This window comes from Nyctibius grandis, chromosome Z (genome assembly GCF_013368605.1).
Source record: "Nyctibius grandis isolate bNycGra1 chromosome Z, bNycGra1.pri, whole genome shotgun sequence".
Taxonomy (NCBI): Eukaryota; Metazoa; Chordata; class Aves; order Nyctibiiformes; family Nyctibiidae; genus Nyctibius; species Nyctibius grandis.
In genome coordinates, this window is record NC_090695.1 from 30,013,032 (window position 1) to 30,031,166 (window position 18,135).

General features: G+C 38.6%; 1 protein-coding gene across 7 annotated transcripts in view; it reads right to left on the reverse strand.

Annotated features, from left to right (window-relative positions):
- Window positions 1-18,135, reverse strand: part of SMARCA2 (SWI/SNF related, matrix associated, actin dependent regulator of chromatin, subfamily a, member 2) — a 131,075-nt gene that overhangs the window by 31,003 nt on the left and 81,937 nt on the right. For all 7 annotated transcript variants that reach the window (XM_068422290.1, XM_068422285.1, XM_068422286.1 and 4 more), the window contains 3 exons: window positions 17,174-17,401; window positions 13,546-13,623; window positions 6,375-6,593 (listed from right to left, as the gene is read on the reverse strand). In XM_068422290.1, coding sequence (XP_068278391.1) covers window positions 6,375-6,593; window positions 13,546-13,623; window positions 17,174-17,401 — 525 coding nt within the window. The remainder of the gene's footprint in view (window positions 1-6,374; window positions 6,594-13,545; window positions 13,624-17,173; window positions 17,402-18,135) is intronic.

An 18,135-nucleotide genomic window follows, 5' to 3' on the forward strand; every position in this document is an offset into this window, starting at 1 on the left:
AGAGAACATAACAATGTAGTGCACCCAAGTATTAAAATGTTTGCTGCTTCTCTTTCAGTTGCCAAATGCCCCTAGCAACAGTGATGTTTTAAACTTTTAAAACAGACCTCCTTTTTTTGTGAATTTTGTGAAGTATTTAATAGTTTTTTGTGTTTCAGTTTTGGAAGTTGATTTGAATTTTGACGTTCCACATGAAAAGTAGTTAAGGCATCTTAACCACAGGGCCTAACTTTTTCATGCAAAATTTTGCACCTGAAACAATAATAAAATAACAAAGCCTGAAACTCAGAGTTTTAACTCATGGTTGCCAGGCTATATAAACTTGGTATGTCAGAAAAGTATAGCTATTTCAAAGAAAATGCAGTTTATTTTAATCTAATAAATACTACTCACATTTTTTAAAAATACAGAAAGGTGTTTATATGACACTATTATTCTGACGTTTTCTAGGGTAGAACATGTACAATTCCAATCAAAACTGTGTTAATTTTCATTATGGTACTTTACATGTAACATCATACAGACAAAATCACAGACTGAAAAAAAAGAACCCTATGACAATATGGCAAGATGTTCTACTGATAGGTATGCCTCTGAAACAGCTGTTCAGATTTCCCGACTCAAGGTCTTTCTCGCACAAAAACTATTTCTGGAACACCAAAAATTGCCTTACTATCTCTCTCAAATATTAGAGGGGCATTTCAAAGTACTTTGGTCGTTTCCAAAATGAATACTCTCAATCCTGCCTTCAGATTCTGAGAAACATACCCAGAGTATAAACCAAGTTCTGTTCTTTATAAACTATCAAACCCATCTTGCCAAAATAGAGAACCAAAGCTATCAAGTAGATGCACTGAAATTCCCTCTCATACATCGAAAGCCAAGAAAAGCCCTTTTCATCTAAACTACTTCATTGGTTTTAATTTCACTGCAACTTAAAAGTAGCCATTATTTCCTTTTCTTAAATAGATTCTGAACTGAATTTCCTGAAAAGGGCATGAAAGATAGATAGTAATACTCAGAACACAAAAATGGCTTGGCTTCGTGAGGCCTTAAGTCATGTCCAACTTCCTAATCTTTCAAGAATTCAGCTTCCACCTGCATAAAGCTTATCAGCCTCACCTTGCACATTAAAAAATAGAACCTGGGCCATCCGGATGATTGCTGGTCACAAAATAGACAATATCCTGGGACAGTGGACTTTTTAAGCCTCCAGTGACAAAGTCTTTTAATAAATGTGACTTGTTTTCCCCTACAGCTTTACAAATTCAATTGAATCTGCAACCCAATACTACAGAGCAGAGTTTAGATCAGAATGCAATTTTCTTCAAATGCCCTGGGCAAATACTCACTTACTCAACTGTTAAACAGGTTTAGCAGCAAGTCAGGAAACTTTGCAATTGTAACCAGAAATGGTATCGAGGAGTAAGGCAGAGAGAACACCAGGGGTAGAGGGCTATCACGTACATGAACTATGCAGATAAACACACACTGGGTAAAAGGTTATTTCTTTTCTCCTCCTTCACAGAATCTCAGCCTGCAATATAGACTATATAAAAAACCTTCATTACAATTAAAAGTAAGAACCAGTAGATGAAAAGTGAAGCTAAAACAATTATTGAATGTAATGCTGATTTTCCATGCAGCTATTTCAGAAGCTAACGAAGACTCTGTAAGATCAAACTCTACCATCACAGTTTGCAAAACAATGTCTTAAAATATCTTCTTAGTATTGATTCTAAAGTTGTATTCATAAAAGTGAAGCTCTCTCAGTAAACACAAAACTAACTGAAAAACTTTTAGTAATTTATGTCAAGTTGCAGTAATAAGCTGGCCCAACTTTATTACCTCTGATGCCAGACCTAACTTTTAACAGACTATTAGAGAGTGTGTAAAATTAAAAAGTTATGTAAAGTTCCAGGTGATGAACAGTTGAAAACGTGCCCAACATTTTCCTGCTAGGTAGTTTGATTTATTACATAACCTATTTACCTTAGTTAGTAAACAAACAGAAAAGCAAATAAAATTTATGTCACAACTATGTTAAACAGTATTCACCAGATATTCTGTATGTATGAAAGCCAGTCCTAGTTTTCTTTAAGTTTAAATAAGATTGACTAATTACAGACCAAATACTTGAATTTCACTTACAATTTTTAGATCAGCAAAACAAGTAGTCCACAATAGTTAACTTTTGCACATCTGCATGAAGTAAACGAGATACTGCTCATTTTGGACTCAAGTATGCTTCCCTGGCCAACATGCAAAGCTATTTCAAATGACTGCACAACTAAGGAATAAAACTAGGGAATAAAACTTCATTCATGTCACCTAGCCAGCAACTAAATGGAATGAGAAGCTGAATCCCGGTGCAACTGTCTCAAGAGTATTGTACCTACTCAAACACATCCTCTGATTCTTGAAGCCTGCCCTAAGCAATGGAGCCCCCTTAGTAGATGACCCCTTGACAAAATAAACTACCATGGGATCCAGCAAAGTATTTTGTAGTCCTGTTAGAAGTGGTGCAGGGATAGAATCTGCTAAAGCATGAAATACTTCCAGAATATAAATGCTTCGTAGGATCAGGAAGCAAACTACTCCCTCCTGTTTTTTTTTAGGAAATATGGTTGTCATGCCAACAGTTAAAGAACAGCAGGCTACAGCGACAGCTAGTGATGAAGCTCAGTTGTGTCTTACAGCTTCCCTGGGAGGCTGTGACCGAATTACAGGTTGTTCAGAGCAGCTGACCTACTTGGTCAGCATACATGCATGCATATAGACCTTGATGTGTATGACACATTCTGTGGGGATCTGCCATGACCTTAACTAGACTCTTCAGTGCTGGATGTATCAGCAGAGGGGTCAGGGTCTAATCGAAAAGGACCAGGTGGCCTATCTCCACAGTCTGAGTTGTGGCTGCTGATTGAGGCAAAGCTCCTTGGAAAAGAAGAGTTCTAGTCAACTTCCCCAAGACACACAAAGAAAGAGACAGCTGAGGGCTGGATATTGATATTATGAAACCAACTTATTAGTCAAAAATAGAAAGTTTTGCTCCAGAGATAGCTATAAAGCTGTATGAGAAGATAGCTATAAAGATGTAACAGCAGCCACTGCAAGAGAAAAAATGAGGGGCATCCCTTGCTGCTGATTAGTAAATCTCTTTCTTCCGTAACACTGCAATAAAAATAGAAGTATCTATAGTTACCTTCAGAGAATGGCATGATACAGAACACGGGTAAAATGGTGTCTTATGAACTAAAGTACCATTCTTAATTCAGAACTCACTGGCTCTCCTATTTTTTCCAGTTTTATGATATAAGTAGTTCACTGCATCCAAGTTAACATGAAATGATTAATTCAAAGTTTTCATGCAATATGCACGATACTGTTACCTTACAGTGACAAAGCCATAAGATACAAATGCTTGTAAACTATCACAATTTTATATGTTTACATAATTAAAGATTACCTTGAAAATGTTGTACATGATTATTATTGCTTCTTCTGCAATCTTCCAGAGATGTCATTACAGAAAAAGACAAACACTTAAATTCTCAAAGAAGACGTAAAAGTGATGTTGGTGGGAGGCCAAAGGCTGTGACAAAGAACTCTGTTTTACACACACACGCACACCCCTACCCCCCTAAAAATAAGATGATGAAAAAACTCAGAAAAGTCTTGACTTAAGATTTCAGTATCCACCCAATGGAGAGGAGTTTTTATTTTGAACCTGTATAAACAGTGCTACACTATAAACACAATTCCTCTGAATAAAGACTTTAAAAAGTATTAGTAGTTCCTGCACTTGCATTTGTTTCAATACGCTCTCAAGTCCACCTGAAAGAAGAAGTTAGAATACGTATATAATAGAGTCACAGTAGTGACTGCAACACATTGTGAAGAAATCTGACTTAGCTTTAACCTAGTTAATTTGGGAACATGCTTAACATCTCAACAGGGAGGAGGAGGGAGACTCATTTTTCTCAACAGAGTAACAAGCCGTGTTGAAAAGGGGTCGTATATGTATCATCTTGACTAGCAAGGTTTCTGACCCGGCCTCACACAACAGTCTCAGAAGCAAATTTACTACCAAGTAAATGGAGAACTGGTCAGAAATTGTTTTCAGAATAGTCCTTAATGGCTCTCTATCAAATGGTCCAGTGCTTTTAATGTCTTTAGGATGACAGAATAGGAAGTATGCCTACAATATCTCCAGAGAACACCAAGCTGACCAGAAGTTCACCTGAGGACAGGCTTAAAATCCAGGATAATTTTTGTGAAGAATACCTGGATATCATTCAACAAGTGCATATGCTAAATCCTCTTACTAGGAAGGAAAGATTGACTACACAAAACATGATTCTGAAAAACTGGCCAGAAAGCAGCTCCACAGAAAAGGATTAAGGGCTTATACTGGATCAAAAATTTAACATGAGTCAATACCTTTACTGTTAAGAAAATGAAATACTAGTTGTGAGGTGTAAGTATCCTAGAAGTTATACAAAAGAACTCCTCCTCTGTATTCAAATGAGGCTGCACCTGCAATTTTGATGTCTAGGTTTTGACCAAACTTGCAGAAAGACATCAGTCACATGTAGAAGAGCTAGGGGAAATCAGTGAAAACAATCAAGAGATCTAGAAAACAGGAACTATGGGAAGAGACTGAATGAGCAGTGGTTGTTAACCTTAAGAATTGACTGAACAGGGAAACAACTCTTCTTTGACATAAAGAAATGTTAAAAAAGTTAAAAAAAGAAAGGTAGCAGCCTGTTCTGTATGACCGGAGTGATTAGAATAAGAAGTAACTGGCTTCAAATCCAACAAGAAAATTCAGATAAAATATAAGGGAAAGCCAAACAGTTAAATACATTCCCCTGTGGACTTCTAAATTCACTGCTAGGGAAGGCCTTGAAGAACAGATCAGATGAACATCTATTATAAATGACACAGGACTGGCTGATTCTGCCCTGAGTAGGAAGATTGATTAGATGATTTTTTTTGACAGTGAAGCGCTTAACCCAAGTATCAGAGCCAACTCAAGACACAAAACATTCAAGCTGGACCTACCTTCTATGTTGCCACAGCAAGAGTTAAATAATTATTTAACTATTTAACACAGTTAAATCGAGCCATCATTAAAAATAATTAGCTTAAAATGACCTTTAGTAGATGTACACTATACTGCAAGAACTTCCACTGTAGGAAAGGGTAAATGTTCAAGAATCCAGATGGGAGTTTATGTTTCTGGTCTTTCTTCTCCACTGACTAGTTGAAAATGTCAAGTATCAAACTCCTGTAGTTTCATAAACTTGCTTAGATTTACAACTGATGTTATCATTCAAACCTTCGCTCCCCTAAGCTTTACACCCAGCAGCAGAATCTGGATTAGCTCTTAGCATAGTATTGCACAGCGCACTCTCACAAACATCATGTTTATAACTGAAGTACGTAAGATTTCTACCTACCTTCAGCAAATTATACACAAAAACTACACTGTACATTCATGTTGGCATTAAGTCTGTAATTATTTATGACAAAACTTCCTCGGTCAAACCATGTAGACTAGTTTTGCACATACAATACTTTTATGTATATGTTTCAGAAATCATAACATTATCAAATTTCCTGGTTTTGAAAAGACTTTCCACGATCAATCCTCACCTCCTTACCACCCCTGTTACTACCATTCTGAAAAGGCACAGGCATTAGAACTCATTAGATGTATATTTTGCAGAAGAACGGCAAGAATCCTCAAGTACAACAAAACCACAGATTTGGTGTGAATTAAGTTTAGAATCTTTACCTTCAGCTCTTAAATTCTTATATCATTTATCAAGGGTTTTGATCTCAGTGGCGCCAAGAAATGCTCAGGACTTGGCAATGAAATAGCATGAGAGAAAGACTTATGTGAAAGTTTCCATATTCTTAAAAGAGTTAAATTCAGGTACTTAAAAAAATAATAAAATTACGCTTCTGCAGCACAGAAAGCTGTAATATATACTGCTCACTGGTCTTCTCCACTGTAAAAGATTTCTTCATACACCTTAAAGATGACACTTATGAAATTGTCTAAAGACGTAAGAAATATGTCAAAATCCGTGGCAACAGAATAGTTGCAATAGCAAGCTATCACAGTCCTGACTCAGCATTTAGTAACACTGATTTAAGTTTCAGCAATGCAGCTTAAAACTTACTCACACCTTCAACACAGCAGCAAAAGCTGGATGATAAGGATATTTAGGCCTTAACTACTACATTGTGCTCTCCCTGGTGCAACTGTTCAGTATTCAAAAAGAAAAAAAACCCACCACAAATGAATAAATTTCAACTGTAAAAAAAAAAAGAAACACACACAAAAAAAAGGGACAACCTACCCGCAGCCATTGTTTCTCTGTGAGAGCATCACTGTAGTCCACATCCCTGCGCTGACGGGATCCTCTTCCGAATATTTTCTCCTCTTCTTCTTCACACGTAAGTCTTTCAACTTCAGCATCATCCTTAATAATCCAGGATGGTAATTCATCCTCCTCCATCAAGCGGGGCTTACGCTTGGGGTTTCTGGCATCCTCCCTGCGACGGTCCATGTCCATGCGCTGCAATGGCAGTTGGGAAAGGATAAAACAGTTTCAAGGGCAAATATTAAGTGAACCATGGAAAATCCTGGCTATGTAATGACACCTGAAACTTTAAACCAAGTCCTTCACAGGTATTTCCCTTCCACAATACTTCTAAAATGCAACTATAAAAAGAAGCAGCTACATTTGATGGTTGATTTTCAGTCAAGTTCACTACTTCCATGACGAGCTTTTATTGAAGGAACTGAGAAAACACAGCAGCTAAGTGATACAAAGCAGATCACAAGAACACTGTCGTGTTAATTAAACAACTCTCTTCCTTTTTTGCACAGGTTTTATAGTTCATGTATTCATAAACATGATCTGGAAATACTAATCGTTCTTTGACAACATCCTCATTAAGTGTTACTATTATGTAACTAAAAAGAATAACTGAAAACACACTAGTTTTGTGAGCCTGAATATCAGAAGTAGAAAATTTAAAAGCTAGTATTAGAAAAAGGAATCAGAGAGAGAATTAAGAAATTCAGAGAAAAGCTTGCCTACACAGTGCCAGAATGCCAATACGCCCAAACCACTGAATTTTTCCTATCTTAATGCTGTACTAGGCAAAAACCAAAACACATACAAAAATATCAGATAAGATTAGGAAAAGTGTTAAGAATATTAAGGTAATATTAAGGTAATATTAAGGTAATATTAAGTGTTAAAGCTGAAATTGAAATAACCACATAAATTAGTTTCAAGTGTAGTGAGCAATTAACTCAAAACAGGTATGGATACTCAGGATACATTCCCATGACCTACTGTAGACTGATCAGTGAGGGCTTTATAAATCTCCCAAGGAAGCATCCACCTCTCTCTATTGACTGTATACCAGCCTAGGCTCCTATGGTCCTGTCAATCTCATTTGCATTTTTTAAGTAGCCTAAATCAGACAATATGAACAGCCTTTTCAAATAGGCCTTTTGAAGAATCATACAGCACTTAAACACTCAGTAGTCGGTTGCTAAGCAGAGAAAACAAACAAGTGGCCATTACAGAATCACAGAATGGTTAGGATTGGAAGGGACCTCTGGAAATCATCTAGTCCAACCCCCTGCCAAAGCAGGTTCACCTAGAGAATGTTGCACAGGGTCACATCCAGGTGGGCTTTGAATATCTCCAGAGAAGGAGACTCCCCACCTTCCCTGGGCAGCCCGTTCTGGTGCTCTGTAACTCTCAAAGTAAAGAAGTTTTTCCTCGTATTCAGATGGAACTTCCCATGTTTCAGTTTGTGCCCATCACCCCTTGTCCTGTTGCAGGGCACCACTGAGAAGAGTCTGGCCCCATCCTCTTGACACCTGCCCCTAAGGTTTTTTTAAGTATTGATAAGATCCCCCCTCAGTCTTCTCCAGACTAAACAGACCCAGCTCCCTCTGCCTCTCCTCGTGAGAGAGATGCTCCAGTCCTCTCATCATCTTTGTAGCCCTTCGCTGGACTCTCTCCTGTAGTTCCTTATCTTTCTTGAACTGGGGAGCCCAGAACTGCACACAGTACTCCAGGTGTGGACTCACTAGGGTAGCGTAGAGGGGGAGGATAACCTCCCTTGACCTGTTGGCCACACTCTTCCTAATGCACCCCAGGATACCACCGGCCTTCCTGGCCACAAGGGCACATTGCTGGCTCATGGTGAACTTGTCCATCAGAACTCCCAGGTCCTTCTCTGCAGAGCTGCTTTCCAGCAGGTCAACCCCCAACCTGCACTGGTGCATGGGGTTATTCCTCTCTAGGTGAAGGACCCTACACTTGCCTTTGTTGAATTTCACTAGGTTCCTCTCCGCCCAACTCTCCAGCCTGTCCAGATCTCGCTGAATGGCAGCACACCCTTCTGGTGTCTCAGCCACTCCTCCCAGTTTTGTGTCATCAGCAAACTTGCTGAGTGTACACTCTGTCCCTTCGTTCAGATCATTGATGAATAAGTTAAACAGGACTGGAGCCAGTACTGACCCCTGGGGAACACCACTAGCTACAGCACCACTGATGACAACCCTCTGAGCTCTGCCATTCACCCAGTTCTCAATCCACTTCACTGTTCACACATCTAACCCACACTTCCTGAGCTTTCCTATGAGGATGTTGTGGGAGACAGTGTCAAAAGCCTTGCTGAAGTCAAGGCAGAAAACATCCACTGCTCCATCAAGCAGGGACTTGTGCAAAGCATTTGACACTGTCTCACATGACATCCTTGTCTCTAAATTGGAGAGACTTGCTGGATGGACCACTCAGTGGATAAGGAATTAGCTGGATGGTCACACTCAAAGAGTTGCAGTCAACAGCTCGATGTCCAAGTGGACACCAGTGACGAGTGGCGTTCCTCAGGGGCCTGTATTGGGACTGGCACTGTTTTAACATCTTTGTTGGCGACATGGACAGTAGGATTGAGTGTGCCCTCAGCAAGTTTGCTGACGACACCAAACTGTGTGGTGCAGTTGACACACTGGAGGGAAGGGATGCCATCCAAAGGGACCTTGACAGGCTTAAGACATGGGCCCGTGTGAACCGCGTGAAGTTCAACAAGGCCAAGTGCAAGGTCCTGCATGTGGGTCGGGGCAATCCCAAGCACAAATACAGGCTGGGCAGAGAATGGATCGAGAGCAGCCCTGAGGAGAAGGACTTGGGGGTGATGGTTGATGAGAAGCTCAACATGAGCTGGCAATATGTGCTTGCAGCCCAGAAGGCCAACCACATTCTGGGCTGCATCAAAAGCAGCGTGGCCAGGAGGTCGACGGAGGTGATTCTGCCCCTCTTCATTTCTCTCGTGAAATCCTACCTGAAGTATTGCATTCAGCTCTGGGGCCCCCCAACATAAGAAGGACATGGAGCTGTTGGAAAGAGTCCAGAGGAGGGCCATGAAGATGATGAGAGGGCTGGAGCACCTCTCCTATGAAGACAGGCTGAGAGAGTTGGGGCTCTTCAGCCTGGAGAAGAGAAGGCTCCGGGGAGACCTTCTAGCAGCCCTCCAGTACCTGAAGGGGGCCTGCAGGAAAGCTGGAGAGGGACTTTTTGCAAGGGCATGTAGTGATAGGACAAGGGGGAACAGTTTTAAACTGAAAGAGGGTAGATTTAGATTAGACTTTAGGAAGAAATTCTATACTGTGAGGGTGGTGAGACACTGCAACAGGTTGCCCAGAGAAGCTGTGGATGCCCCCTCCCTGGAATTATTTAAGGCCAGGCTGGATGGGGCTTTGAGCAACCTGGTCTAGTGGAAAGGTGGAAAGGTGTCCCTGCCCATGGCAGGGGGGTTGGAACTAGATGATCTTTACGGTCCCTTCCAACCCAAACCACTCTATGATTTTATGATTTAATTTTCATATCTGAAAAACTAACACAAATAGACTGGCACCAGAACTGGCTGTCGCATCAGAAAAGGCTACTGCTTTGGCCAGTAAACATTTGTAAAATGCTTTCTCAATTATGCGCAAACCCCTCCCTTGTGTGCATGATGCTGCACTTACACAGGATGGCAACCAGACATATCATCCTATTACACCCCTAGCCAAGACACAGACATGCATAAATTCAGAGGTATTATCTATCTATAGGGACAGCTCAAATCCAGCCAAATTTACTAACTGAGGCTTAATGATGGCACTGTGGAATAAGCTGAAACTTCTCTCATCTTGGCACTTCTCAAATACAAGCATTCCCAAAATACTACCTCAGGCACAGCGTCTTAGAAGTGTTCTTCATCATCTTGTCTGGTGCCCTATCTGATTTTTAAACTCAGTGAAAAGCCAAAAGTAAGATGTGTGTCTTCTGGCTGCAGGTCCAACTACATTCAAGAAGCAACTATAAATATATGCAGGTTTTCCCTGTCCCTTGCTACCTCAGACAATGATGAATGGGCTGAATAGCCTTCAGTTTTTTATAGCAGACTTCCATATTTCACCTTTTAAAGAACATCTCATTCAATCTGAATTAATTTCAAAAAACATCTCATTCAAGCCAGACATGTGGCTTGGTTTATTGCTAACTTGGCAACCAGCAACCTGCACTGAGAGAAGGCCCAAATGGGACAGATGGGATAGATTTCTCTATTATTTAGCAGAGAACTTCAGTGAAGTCAGGGACATCATATTATAATGACATTAAGTATATAAAGTGAATGCTGAAACTTCATTTTTTTCCCTGATGAACCTGTTTCTATCTCTAAGACAAAGACTGAACTCTAAGGTAGTATATTTCAATAGCTGTTTTCTGAAATAACAGTGCTTCCGAAGGAAAATTAAAGATTCGGTTAATTTGAGATGTAAGAGATACAAACAGCCATTTGTTTATTCTTAGGATACTACTCAAACCATTTTTATCTCTGGGAAACCTCCGGTCCTACCTTCCCATGCCTTACCAAAACATGTATTTCCAAACCAGATCTATCTTATTTTATTGTAACTAATGAAGTAATTGTATTTACACTCTCCTCAATGAGGCCTAACCACTGGAAATAAAAAAGTCCTATGCTACCGATGCTTACACATAAGTGAAGAACTTTAAGAGCTGGCACATTCAAGGCCTAAAACTTCCAATTTAGAAATAACACAGAGCACTGCTGTCTTGTGAATTATTACCTTAAACTTTCGAAATTATAACTAAAATAGTCCTTAAAAAAAACACCCAAGCCATTCAGTGTAAATCCAGTAATTTATACACTCAGTTGCTGCTATACTGCCATTTTGGATTCAAGGAGATAAACTGTATTAGCACAACTAGAGTGCTGGCACCGATTTTGGTGAGAGGCCTCCCTTGAAAGGCCACTCTTTCACTTGAAAGGCAGTTTTTACATCAGGAATCTTTATTTAAGTAAATATAACATTAAAATAACTTTAAATTTTTTCCAGGGAGAGTAACACTTCTTGAAGCACACTATTATGACAAGAGTTGTACAGATCACTAACTTTTCTCTGAATATTTTCTAATCTTTTTTACTATGTTATGAAGTGGCATCATTTGCAACGAACACAAAGTAGGACAGTGTGAAGTTTGAGACTATCTAGAGTTTTCACCTATTGTTACACATATGGAGCCTCTAAAAGTCAGGGTAACAAAGTCCACTTGCACACATCCTCTTTCCGAACACTGTATTGAGCTCTACAGCTACATCTCAGGATCTATGCCAAAGAATAATTCTAACCTGAAAAGCGACCACAGAACAGCTTCCCAAGGAACCAATCTGCTGTCTTCCCTATTATTTTGGAACTGCTCACTTCAAATAAGCAAAATACATGCTTTTACACCTCTAAGCCTAGTTAAATGAACAAACCAAAACATATTTTTCTTGGATATTGCAGTTTGCTGAATTCTGATTACATCTGCACAACCTTAACAGAGGGAATGAGGCAGCACAGGTATCACTGAGGTAAGGATAATACAAACCTATCTTTGTGCTCTTTATCTGACTATGCAAGACCTAAAATATTGATAAAAAGAAGACAAACAACCCTGACTGCCAAATTTGGTTTTCAGACTTTTCTTTTATAATTAAAGTTTACTAAAATGAAAAACAAATTCTTTATTAACAATTAAAATTATTTCTTAGCCATTAATATTTAACTTTACTGTTTCTGTCTTAAGCATTTTCCAGCCCCTGGCTTTCAAAGCGTGTTAGCTTTGCATCTTCAAATTTTTATTAGCTACTATCCAACTCTTTACTCTCCCTTAAAAACTTCCATGTAAATTAATATGAAAAACATAAATTCAACCCACACAATGCTAAAACTGTCTTCGCTCTAGGCCCCTCAACTGTTTTACTGAATGGCTGTTAATAGCCTTCAAACTTAATGTAAATCTCCTTACACCCAAATCACTGAAGGAAAGTTTAAAAAGACAGGTGTCTGTAAGCACTCATTTTCTGTGCAGCCTACCTTTAGGGATTCAGTTCTTCTGAGATAACATTAAATGAAACTTAGCAGAAGAGGACTAAACTGCAAGTCCGCAATGACGAAACACATGGTCATGTGGTGGAATATGGCCTTTGCCAACTGTGCACCTGAACAACTGTCACTTATGTAAAAAGGGCCCCTGCACACTTGTGTAACAGTGAAGTTCTAAAGACGAATCCTTGAGCAGAAGTTGGTGAGGAATTAAAAACCTGTCGTCCTATCAATGGTTGTTTCTGTGGATACCACCTGATACACTCTCATTCATGCATTTATGAAGGTCTGTCTTGTTCCACCTTGCAGAACAAAGCAGCTTCTGTAGAATTAGAGGAGGTGGTGCTTTACCTTCAGTACTTAAGTATCCTGTTGCTGTGTCAGCGACTCTCAAAGGTCCTCAAGCAATCCGCACACTGTACACACACTAAAAGGCAAGAGCTGTGCCCACACTGACATTTTAGTAATCATTTCATCAGTGTTGTAGCAGCACTAACAAAAAGGGAAGTACTAATAAAAATTAGTTACTTGCATTTGAACCACTGTCACTAGCTCTACTTCAGTAACTGTTCAACAGTTGTAGCAGCAGAGATGCAGCTAACCAGGCCCTTGACAAAACCATTAGCAAAGCCCAGTTAATTCACAAAGAAAACAGCACTGTCAGCATGCTGATTTACTCTCTTGTTAAAGTTCCTGTAGTTGTCCTTGCCAATATCATAGCACAAAAGTCAGAATAAATGTTGAAAAATAAAAGTATGTTGTAGAATTAGCAAGCCAAACTGTGACTATCAGTTTTGAACTGTAAATTTCTCAGGTTGTGCCAGACTCTCCCTCCAGATCGGCACTGTTCCACTATACTGTCTGCAAGGATCTGTGAAGTCTTCCTGTCATGTGAGGAACTCTGTATTTAAGTAGACTATCCTTCTTTCCACAGCTAAACAATGCAAGTAAATAAAGCCTATTCCTCCCACGTATTTTTTCAAAATTTCAATGACAAAAGGTTAAGGCCTTTGTTAAAAGCACTAAACAAGATATTCTACTTATGATCATATCATCCTTACCATAAACAGATCAAATTCCTCCTCACGTCGAGCAATCATCTGATTCAGAGTCTCATCATCAGGAACTTCATCTTCCTCCTGGTTACAGATATGGATAAAGGTATTAGAAAGAAGCTACATGCAACCTGAAGTAACAGCCTCCAACAGGTCAGTGTTGCACTGACCCTCCTTCTGTCATGACACGTGTGAAACACTCAAAAAATGAAACTAAAACTTTTAAAGAGTTCAGTGATTCAGAAGTAACGCAAAATAGACATAATTAGAGAGACAATTGGGACTTATTACCACCTTCATAAATTGAGAATGAGGAAATGAGCAAATACGCAACCAGGAAATTTTGGGTTGTGGTTTTCCTGGGTCAGAAGCACAGTTAGTGCTTCAGTTAAAATATATGCATTTCCGTTCTGCTGTTCTACAGTACTCCCTCAGAAATACCATTCTGCATTATGAGGTCTTTGCTGTCAAAGCAAGGAGAATGAAAAAGTCCTGGTTAAATGAAAAAAATGAAACGCCATTATACTGGAAAAAAACCCTGCTGAATCCCTCTTTCTCTTGACCATTATCTGCTTTCAAATTAAGATGGGAACCTCTGACTTCAGACAAAATGAATTATTTCATAAAAACAGAAACAGTCCTTGGAAAAACAATTTACAACTGTAGAATTCAAATAAAACGTTAAAGCTAAACACAGCTATGATACCCATTTTAACAGAGTCCAAAATGTTCAGTTTCCCTCCCTGAATTATTTTGAAAGCACATGGCATTTCAAATCTGACTACTGGTCAATCGAAACAATAAAACTACAGACTGGTTCCTACATAGGGCTTACTGAATCTACGTTACAGCATGCTGCAGACCTAGAATTTTTCATGAAACCTCACGTTTTGTACTCACTGAAATGGAAGTATAGAATGCTGCATATAGCACCCAAAAAAATAACATTCTGTAGCTTGCTTTTTTCCCAGAAAGAAAAAGACAAGGCCTTTATCTATAGCCACACATCTCATTTCCCCTGCACGGGCAAGATTTCTACATCTCAAAAAAATACAGTTCTATTAATGCAATTCCCCGTGAACACCTCTGTACCTGAATGTACATATAATTTAAATTTTAACATGAAAAAAGCAACTGGAAAACGATAGAGAGCTAGGTCTTTTCACTTCTAGTCAGTGCTCCTTCAACATTCAAGAAAAGGAAGTTACATAGTTATACACTTAGAGAAAAAAAAGAGTACAGATCTCTTCTTTTATGATCAGTGAAGAATGCGACCCTCATCAAAGTTTCACATGCTTCCTATCATCTCAAACAGAGCAACTTGTGACCTGAAAAGAATAAGGGATCCCACAGCAGAAGCTGTAGCAACAGTGTCCACATCATCTGTGGTTAGTCTAAATAATCCTGCTGCCAACCAGGTAGGCTTGGCAGGAGAAAAATTTATAAACACCAGTGCCAACAAAAAATGCCTCCATGAACAAGTTACTTCTAATCACTTGTCATAGATTCGTATTATTCTAATATATCTTTCTAAATACACAGAAATTACCTCTTTATCTAGTACTGCTAAAAAGAAAAAACAGAGCAAAAAGGAGAGGAAAAAAGAAAGAAAATCAGAGGAGTTTTGATGCTGAATTTATGAAAACTACTAAGAAAGTATAAATAGAATACTGTGCTCTACATACAAGTGTGAAAAGCTTTGACATGCAAGTTTAAAGCATGCTTAGCATGGCAATATTGAACTAGCTGGTCACTAAACAATCTCTTTATTAGATGTGCTAGTCCGTATTTGCAAGTCAAAGTTGTTTTGATATTAATAACTTTTAACTGAGAGATTTACTTTTTCTTGCCAGTCTCTCATTTGGTGCTGAAATTTTGTTTCCAGTGCTGTTGCAATGAAGAAGCAATGTCTGACCAGTGCAGGACGGTGCAAATTCAATACCTCTTACTCCCTCAGCAGTTTCAGCATTTGGGCAAAGTTTTGCATAGTGTCTGTTCACAAAGAGATTTTTACTTGTAAGCCTCACAGCTTCAGTCTCACTGTTAGAAGTCAGACTGCAACACCAATGCTTGCTTTAAAGACTTATGCTAGGTTATGGGAAGCAAACCTTGGTTAAATCTGTGCTTGCTTCAGTCTTGCAGACCAAGTGTATTTAAACAACACAAAAGAAGCAGATTGCTCTGCAGTCATCTAAGCAATAAGACATGTCAAGTAGGCCTGAAGTACAGTCCTGACTTTTGAAACATTTTCAGATATTTTCCAGGGCTCTGAAAATGTAACAAAATTATGTCACTTCTAAAAACAAATCCACAGGCTTGCTGAAAATGTCTATTGGTTTCAAGTTCATCTATCTACTCTATATACAGATGGTGCTGACTGCTTGATAACTACAGTTTTACTTAATCAAAAAAAGGTACATATACATCATGCCATTTCTGCATTCACACCCTAAATAAAAGACAATTATTGATAAAACTGTTTGTCACTCTTCTTTCATTTCTTATGAAAAATACTAAAACAACAATAGAAAACTCTTATTTTAATGATGTACTAGCTTTTTCTAAATACACAAGAAGACAGTTCACACAAAAGGTTTAATTATTGAAGAAGTAAACTCCTTAGTCTTTGAAGTTTTACACTGCATAATGAAGGATGCCTGTGAAACACAGACTACAGAATCTTCTTTTCTTTCAGTGTGCACCATATTCAGATGTACAAGGCATACTCAGAGGCAAAACTAGTCTTGAAATTGTTGCGTCTTTAACCAGTACAAGATGTTTTCAAGGTGGGGAAAAAGTCATTACAGAATGGGATTTTTTTGTCTGTATCTTCAGTATAATTGATACATTTATACACTCTCTCCCAAATGCGGCTTTCATCCAAACACTGAACTCTGTTCACGTAAAGAGAAGAGATTGCAGTGACAGGTAAAAGAAGGGGCTCATCCTTCCACAATCACAATTCCAGAGAAGAGCATAATGAAAAGATATGGACATACAGTCAGTGATTCTGTAACCTCACTTGCCACTATTATAAGGAAAGACTTGACAGTTGTTTTTAAACAGCTAATTGTTTCTTGAAAAGGAAGTGGTCACCAGAAGTCCAGGTTGGACACAGCACCAGAGAGAAACAGTCATTTTGCTGGCTCGCCCTAAGCCCAAAGCACATCAAAGTAGATCTTAACTCCTACCCAGGATCCAAAAGAAGCATAGTAAGCAGGTTCTTTCATGATTGAACCTAGGCAGTGCTAGTTGCTCAGCATGTCTGAAAATCAGATTACCTAGTTTAACATATAAATGGGATTCAGGAAGTGTTTTATAACCTGTTTTGGAAAAAATCTTTGTTTGAATACAATTTTTTACCAAAATTATGAAAGGGAGGAATGGGTTTAAGTTACAATGCCTAATTCTACACTAAGATTTAATCATAACCATTACATCATAGCCATCACATTATAATATATTACGGGGACCAAAAAAAAAAAAGAGAGAAAAATGAAGTTGTTTCTTTGACTGGATGGTGAGAATATGATGATATTTATAATTTCAAAGAAGATTACAATCTTTGTAACTGATGAAAAAAATACACTCAGTGCTTCCTGAAACTTCCTCTTACTATTTTTAACTACCTTACCTCATTTTCTTCTTCATGCTCCAATATAGCCTGTAGGAAGGCTCTCCTTTCATGGCTTGAAGATTTCTGATCAAACATTCCAGCCTGAATAACTTTTTGATCTACGTTCAACTTATACTTTGCAGCAGCAAGTATCTTCTCTTCCACACTGTTCACAGTGCACAGTCGCAAGACTCGAACTTCGTTCTGCTGACCAATTCGGTGAGCTCTATCTTGGGCCTGCAAGTCCTATTAGGCAAAGAACACAGAGAAGTGTGCTACAGAAATTGTTCTCTGCTTAAAGGACATTATAATGCTGAATGCTTTTTGGTATAAAAAGGAAGTACTCAAATGACAGTCCACCACAATTTGTATAGTTCATTCCTCATTGTTTTCTTTCCCAAATCTTCATCAGACCCAGGTAGGGGGAAAACTTCTTGAAAGCATGTGCAGTGACTGAGATGGGCTGATGTATTTATTTTTTCCCTTCTATTCAAAGCTCATGGCCTCCCAACCCAGAATGAACCCTAAAGTAAAATATCTCTTGACTGCAGGAAAAGCAAGCAACAAAATTACTAGGACAAAACCCATACATAAACTTATCTACTAAAGGCCATTGCTAATTCTTATATACATTAACTAAAAATTATTTGATCTGTTGAATTGGCTTTTAACTTGGAATATCTGTGTTAAACCAGCTTAAATATGAAAGTTCATATATACAAGACTGTGAATCAATGTAACTATTTTTTGGTCAGGTGACTGCACTTAGAAATGGTGGAAGTAAAAAGTACACTGCAGGTGACAAGTAAAGAATTTCTTTTATTAATCCAAAATCTTACCTGTTTTCTTTGGGGAAAAGAGAAATCTATTAACTCCTATAGATGACATGTTTCTGCTTCAGCAGAGTCAGATAATGAAGGGTACCTAACTTCAAAACGCTATCACAGTTTTGTGCTACCTCACAACACAGAAATTTCTTA